Source organism: Rhodnius prolixus, unplaced genomic scaffold (genome assembly GCF_049639745.1).
Source record: "Rhodnius prolixus isolate KJV_2025 unplaced genomic scaffold, Rpr scaffold_3, whole genome shotgun sequence".
Taxonomy (NCBI): domain Eukaryota; kingdom Metazoa; phylum Arthropoda; class Insecta; order Hemiptera; family Reduviidae; genus Rhodnius; species Rhodnius prolixus.
The window spans coordinates 43,973,536-43,981,448 of NW_027411603.1; the positions used below are offsets into that span (position 1 = coordinate 43,973,536).

General features: G+C 33.5%; 1 protein-coding gene across 1 annotated transcript; it reads right to left on the bottom strand.

Annotated features, from left to right (window-relative positions):
- Positions 1-576: 576 nt before the first annotated feature.
- LOC141453097 (uncharacterized) lies at positions 577-5,165 on the bottom strand. The gene is made up of 4 exons (XM_074125851.1): positions 4,504-5,165; positions 3,895-3,979; positions 3,553-3,686; positions 577-942 (listed from the first exon to the last, which is right to left on the bottom strand). Exons 2-4 carry the CDS (start codon positions 3,954-3,956, stop codon positions 809-811), a joined length of 330 nt encoding a protein of 109 aa, XP_073981952.1. The 5' UTR covers positions 3,957-3,979; positions 4,504-5,165; the 3' UTR covers positions 577-808.
- Between the last annotated feature and the right edge of the window lie 2,748 nt (positions 5,166-7,913).

Sequence of the window (7,913 nt, forward strand, 5' to 3'; positions counted from 1 at the left end):
ATTGTGGGCGTGAATATCTGTCAGTCTAAATCTTTTCACCGTTCATCTCCTTAACATATATAGCAAACAATTCATTGTAAACACGTAGTTACACGCTGAAAGAGAATGACTAGATTGTATCACCAGCATTCCCTATTCTTCTCTCATTGATTATACAACCATTATCATCATCCGAGTATTCAAAATATATAGATTTTTGTAGCACGTGTTCTAGAATATATAATACAGTAATTGTCAATATTTACCTTCATTAGTTTCTATCAACAACTGAGGCTGTAATCTGAGATCAAGATATACATAATATTATACTATTAGTGTAAGCTTAAGTATTTACTTCTTCTGACTTCCTTAAAAATATCCTAAAAATTATATTTCCAAAACATATTATGTTAACAAATCGGTGGACTTCAGAAAACCACAAAAAACTTTCCAGAATAATCTATACCTAATATCAAATTTGAATTTTGATTCATTTAGTCCCAATAAATCCCACTTTATGCAACCACGTATTATTGAGAGCTCAATTTTACATCCTAAACTGACTGGATCATTGGAAATTGAAATTTAAAGACCCACTTTTGTTTAATCTTTTTAATTATACAATTTTTGTTGTTGATTTTCGATTGCTAAATTCTAAATTAAGTCATTATTGTTAACTTCCATAATCATTTTAAACAAATTACACTCATGGTATAAATGTATAAAAACAAGTATTGGTTACCCCTAAATCCAAATAGAGAACAGAGTTAGATAAATTCTTTGACAATCGGCTTAAGTTCTTATCAAATAACTTATATATATATCTTTTCTAATTTTTCCAGGCACAAGATATTGCATCCATCTTATTACTGAGATATCTAATCCAAGACAGAAACCAACTAAGGTGGACTTGACACAACGCTGGCTGGTTGGTACTTGACTTGTGTACAGGACTCAAAACATCTGAAAAGAAATAATTAGAATTAATGTATATAAAGGACTAATTTTCATTTTTTTTTTTTAATAATTGCAAAAGGTTCAGAACCTATTTATTCCTCATCAAGACCTCCAGGAAAACAATGGGGAAATTCACTAGGATGTTATGATTAGAGCAACAAAGAGTATGTGCTAAAAAAATCTTGAGTTATTTCATTGACTTCGCAACTTGATACTGTCAGAAAATGTAATTATCTAATTTACAACAGATGTGTCTCAAGAAGTTACACAACCTTCAAAGTAAACAGTGGTACAAAGTGCAGTTAAAATATCATCGTATTCCCGATAATAGTGGAGAAAGTATGACATTAAATACACTTCAGAACGATTTTACCACAGCAAAATGCACCTAACAAAGCTTTCCATGCCTTTAAAATGTCAGTTACTGTTCTAATACTTAATTCTTAAAGTTCATTTATCAACATTTCACGAACAACTGAAGCCCTGCTGTTCTTCTTAGTAGAAATCGAGATTGCATGACAACACAACAACGTCAACAACAACTCTTTGGGGTTCCCCAACGACGAACTGTAATTACTTTGATAGATCAGATTGATTTCCTAGCACTTGATGACCAGATTATCTTGATTTAAACAAGTAACTACATCGTTGTTCGTTCTGGTGAGCAATCAATTAATTTTTAATTAAGCCAGCCGAAACGTTGATTTTAAATTGTGAAGATAACCTATAATAATAATCCTTCAACTATGTATCCTTTGAAATATTTTCCCAAGAGAGATATTGGTTTTTAAGGATTCTGTGGAATCTGAACTGACTTTAATCCTGAATTGTTATCGTCCAGGTGCTATTGTTCAATGTAGTTATTAACACGTAAACCCAAACACAAAAAAACCTACAACTAATAGCACCAACTGTATTCAAGAAAATGTTAAGGACAACAAACTTTTACTGAAACTTCTAAAAAAAAATCAGAATTGTAATAATTGCGGTGAGGAAAAATGTTGAGAGTTTTCAAACCAGATTAGAATTTCATTTCAAGTATTTCGAGTAGAAAAAAAAGAAAAAGAAAATCTGAAATCTTTTAAAAAGCATTATGCTCACCAACTGGGAACCATCTTGGGTCCTGCAATCAATATGTGTCTCCACCATGTCAAAAAGAATTGGTAGAGAAAGGCTTCACAATATCCACTTTCCAGTGCCACTAGTATCGTAAAAAAATCTTTTTCCAATACTGTAATGGGCTGTGGCAAACAAACAGACCGCCTCAGAACATATACTCAGCAATGGGAGTTGTGTAGCGGCGGTGAAGGGGTGAGGAGTAAGAGGGATATGGGATGGAATTAATAAACATTCCACAGACTCTGATTTATTATTCAACGGATTATATTTTTTAAGGTGGAATCAACTAAAGTCTAAAGAGTTTAAAAATATAATGAATTAAAATGGAAATGATCATCTTAATCTAGGTATGCTAGGTGCATTTGCATTAAGTTAGCACGGTAAGAATGCCGTTTGAATGCAGCTGCACGAAGCGTCAGCAAGGACGCTCTATCTCTAGCATACACCGTTCCTCCCAGTTTTTCACCTGAAGAAGCCGCACTAGAAAGAAAGTCACGTTTCCTCGATCTCTTGAGATGAGAGGGAGTGAAGCCTGTCTAGGAGATGTTTAACTTACTTTGGCCCAATTCTCGACTAGCCGGGGTAAAATTAAAAGATAAATAATGTCTAGTTTTTCAGGCCAACTTTACATTCATCCGACTACCGATCAGCTGCCTTAAGTGACGATCATGCTTTACTTAATCTTCTCATTCAACATTTGAAAATCCAAGCTTAGCTAAAACAGGCCAAGACTTCGTCTACCAATAAATCTATAATAATGGATAAAAATCTACTATGAATACTCAAAAGAGCACTTCACTCCCTCTGGAAGATCCTAGGTTCGAATCTAGCTGCCGGCCCTTAGATTTTCTCTTCCTAGTAGCTTTTTACAGCATTCTGTTCGGTGAAGAATCTGTTTCTGAAACGGGACATCCCAGAGGAAGGAAATGCACTTAATTTTCTTTAAAAACCATTTTTTGAATTTTGGAGAAAGTACTGTAACTTCTTGAGAAAATTCTCTTTCTACAATTGGGCAACCTCATCCAGATTATTTAAGGACTCCTAGCTTCATTGTGACTGTTTGAATTCTATACATATATATCCTGTTCAAGCAACAGCTTGACAATACTGGATACTCTTCAGTAATATCTGCAATTATACTGAAAAGTAGAGATTAAATAATACTTCCTTTGAATGTTGGAAGTTTGCAAATAGCTTGAGGTGCAATGTGCAGCACAGTTTGTATTTGAAGGTATCAGAGCAAATAAGAACTTAGTACTAAATATTGTCAACAACTGCAAACACACAGAAGGAGGGAGCGTCCATTGGACACAATAATACCAAGACCAAAAAAAGAAGTAGCAGTTGACAATAATGCCACCACAGAGTGTGGTTTAGCTGCAAGGGCTGTTCAGTTGTCTGTCTATCTCTCTGTCACAACCACAAGTTTTTTTTTTTTTTTTTTAATGTTAATCCTATTTTTCGGTGTTTAATAAACATCTATAAATGTTTACTAACCCATTTTCTGTTTGCCTTGAGGCCATCTAGATTGTATGAAACCTTCTTTCTCCTTTCGAACTTTACAAAATGTGGACGAGCTACTTTTTAACAATGTTGTTTTATAAAGTGGTTTACCACTCATCCCTAGTGATCTGTTACAAAGAAAGAAAACATTCCTAAATATTGATTTCGACCATCTAATGTAATGTAAATGACTATATACCTATATATATATAACAGATTTAGTGTTCTAACGATTTATATAAAAGTCACTCACTAATAATGCTCACGTTTCTAACTGAATTTTTGAAACATTTTTACTTCTTACTAAAATAGAATTCGAACACTCTAAAATAATACCTGAAATTACACTTTGGAAGAGAGAAACAGATCTCCAGAAGCTTACAAATCCTCTTCCACATCTCTCAGTCTTTTAAATCTAAACCTGTCAAATATAAAAAATGTTAAACCTTTTTTCTTTGGAAGGGGGAGATAATCTTCTCCATTCGTTGAGCAAATGAGAACAATCGAAGCAGACACAGAAACTGATTGTTTAGAGGTGAAGAAATTATAGGTCTTAATATTAGAGTTTTAGGCAACTATAGGGCGATTTGTGGCTGTAGAACTGCGAAGAACTGAGAAATTTTGAGGGCCTTGCTACCAAAAGTGTTTAGCAGGACATCTTAGAGAGAAAAGGTATAGTACGGGGAAATCGCTATCAGTATATCAAGAGTACTGAGATTGTTTAACAGAGATGAAAAATTGGAGGTAGCTTTGGCTATTATTCCATTATTTTGTTCGCCTCAAGAGATTTGGACGGAATTATCCGCATCTGACGGTTTTCTTTTTGGATCTATGGATGTGATACAGAAATTACCGTCCAATAATACATTAAAAGTCGGGTAACACCACTGTAGGTTTATTCTTCCCGATAGAATCATCAATTATATTATTTGCTCTCAGTCTTACCCTTAAGGTTGCTGATCTTGGATACAGACGATTCCACGCAATAAAAATGGTCTTCTCCATGTAAGTACTCGATCTTCTATCTCTTCTCAATTTCCCATCTTCCTTCTAACTTCACCCTTTCAATTCCTTGGATACCAATTTACTATCTAAAATGATGTAAATACTAATGATTTACTGAAGACATCTTCTATTCCTCTATAAAAGTTATACGTAAATATTTCACATCAATAGTAGTCTCTTATATTTGTGTTCTCATTCCTTCATCTCTCTTAAATAATGAATAGCAACTTGTTTTACGTTTGTACATGTCATACATTAAATGTTTTTTATGTTTAACTTTAGTTCCAATCATTTTTTGTAATGGGCTTTTTTCGTAGAATGGCTATAATTAAAAAAAATACTACAAAATAACCCTGAGCAAGAAGAGTAGACCTGCAGAAGCCTCATAAATGTTTAATAAATTACAAAAAATATAAAATATAATAATTAAAGGAAAAAATATTTATATTCCACTTGGATTGCTTTATATTACACCTCGATACACTTTGCCGTAATTCTTAAACACCGATAATATCATTTATTAATTATGAAAATGAAATTTATGGTATCCTAATAAAAAAAAGAAATTGAAAGTGGATATTGGATAGAAGTGAACTGTGTATTGTGTTATATCCGATGTCAATTTACCTGAATTAGAATCAATGTACCTGGAATTACATTTATCATTGCCAGTAATTAATGATCCCACCTTGCTCTGTCCATCTTCTGCCGATGGTTCATTTAGTTGGTGTCCTCCCTCTCTTCATTCTATAACTGTCCCAGTCATTTCTCAATATAGTAATAATTTAATAGAATTGTATAGGTTTCTATTGTAATCAAATATTAATTGGATTTACCGAATCAATGGAGAAGTCAAGTTATTTAAGTATTTATCGCCTTTTTTATTTGCATAATTAAGACTATTGTTGATTTGTATAAATTATTTATGAATTAATTAATTTACTAGCAAAGTATTAAATATTTGGTTATGTCGACTTAGAGAAAACATGTGATAATTTTTTTATGATTTGAATGCAAGCTTTATTAAGACATAGGTCTTGTAAATTCGTCTTTCTCTGAAATCCAAACGTTTTGGCTTGGATATGGACACTTTTAAAGTGGCTAATGCAGGCCTTCAGGCATCAACTCCCGCTGTACCAACATTCGTTTCATCTACAACGCTTTCCAAGAAAGATATTCTGAAGAACATTTTCTCTAATTAAAAGAAATTGGAAAAATTATGGGTAATTTTGTATATCCTTGCAATGCCTACATCCAGGCTCTACAAGGGAATCCAGAAAGAAGCTGGCAGTTGTGGGATACCCACTGCCTGCAGCCAAAATATCCTCTGTTCTGCTCCTGATTGACGAAAGAGGCCAGTTAAAGTGGCCCAGTGTCACCAGGAAATATTTTTAAAAGAAGGAAAGTTGAAACTCACAACCCGTTAGTTTAGAATAACTTACCAAAGCATAAAATTACTAATTAATAAATTAGTTCAATTACTATATCCTTGAAATAAGAATAGCTTAATTTGCATATTATTTTTAGAGGGACAATTTATTTTAATTGTGTGACCGTTGTACAAAAGGTTAACCAAAAATAAAGAAAAGTTAGACAAAGCACAAGTTAAAAACAAGTTGTGGTGAAGGAGAACTTAAGTAGGCTGTTTGTTTGTAAGTAAGCAGCGGACACGTTCGTGTTGTTTTCCATTGTTGTCGTGCCACTATTACAATAAACTGTGGTGTTGTTGTTGTTGTTGAAAGTATTGCACTACTACTTGAACTAGCGCTGGAGAATGAGGTTCATAGTTGTTTACATGGCTGGCGACTGGAGTGCCTGGAATACAATATATACATGTATATACTGTGGCACTTTGTTTTATAACACTCCAGATTACCTGGCTGGGGATTGCCACAACAACAATCACTGCCATTCTCCAAATTGGTCAACATCACAACTATTCGCTTCTATTCATTCGGCTAGTTTTATTGTTTGCCTGCCAATTAATGGACGTTTTTTGATACCTAAAAAGAAAAATTGGTGAAAGTAAAAGGCACCCACCTTGCTCAATAAAGCCCTCTTGAGGTTTATTGTTTACCGCACAATTCTCTTAATACTTCAATTCATCTTAACAGCCTGTTTACTTCAGGTGTAAACAATTAACTTGTTGGCACTTAATATAATCAATTTTTATTACTTCCTTTTTTGACTTTGTTTACTGTATTACTTAGCGTATCCTTTAAATTTTAAGTTGGAATTTAATTGGCGTAAAGATACATATGTAGATTAACGTTTACTAATTGGTTTAACAATTAAAACTGAGTCTAAACAGAATCTTTCTCTTCTTGCTAAAACAGAATTCACCAACTAATTCATAACAGAACTTCATCATTTTGTATATTAAGTTTAATTCGCGATATTAAAAGTGATTATTTTGATTTAATATCATATAATCTCTATCCAGCTGTTCTCAGGGCCGGATTTTCCAATAGGCTAACTAGGCTTCAGCCTAGGGCCTCAAGATAAAGAGGGGCCTACATTCAAATTGTTAGCAAAATTAAAATTAAGGTTAGTACCAATAACAACATGTTTCATTTAACATAATGATATATATCACAGTAGTGATGTATTTTATTATCTCTCACTTAATTTACAAACTTAAAAATGGGTGGTGAAAGGGCCTCCTCATAAGTGGAATAGCCTAGGGCCTCTTTTCACCTAAATCCGGCCCTGGCTGTTCTGTACTGAGTTTTCGAGTCAGCAGCTCCTCTCTCTGGTACTGAAATCCTTCAATGTTTCATTAATCATAAAACAGGACTTCTTTCTCCATATATCTTTGCCTGTGATTGCCTTAAACACATTATAATCACAGTGGTTACACTTGGGTGACGTCCATTAGCTCAGTCCGTGAGATTTTATATCTATTGAGAAAGTGATTACAGAAACAGATGGAGATAAACAGAAATGTAAGCCCGGCAACCTGTTGTTATCATTAATTCTCTTTAGGTTCACTTTCATTTGAATTGGTCAAAAGGCCTTCTTAAATTGATCGATAAAGAAACATTTTCAGAGATTACTTCAAATAATTGCGTGTTCTTATTGAAGAGGAAATAAGAAATTTCAGTGTTCGTCCTCGTAGATGTGAAGGAAAATTCCTTCCATCCTATATTTTATCCTCTAAACTTTACCACAATATTTTATAACTTGAACCATACCATCTACCAGGTAAAACATGATTGCAAACTCTCCAAAACACAAATTTACGGGTGTACTAAAATGTTGCCTATATTAAATTCCCAGTTATGTGAATTGTGGTCTGAATAGAACATCCGGTGAAATACGTAGACAAGGTACATCTAGACGGTTCCGAC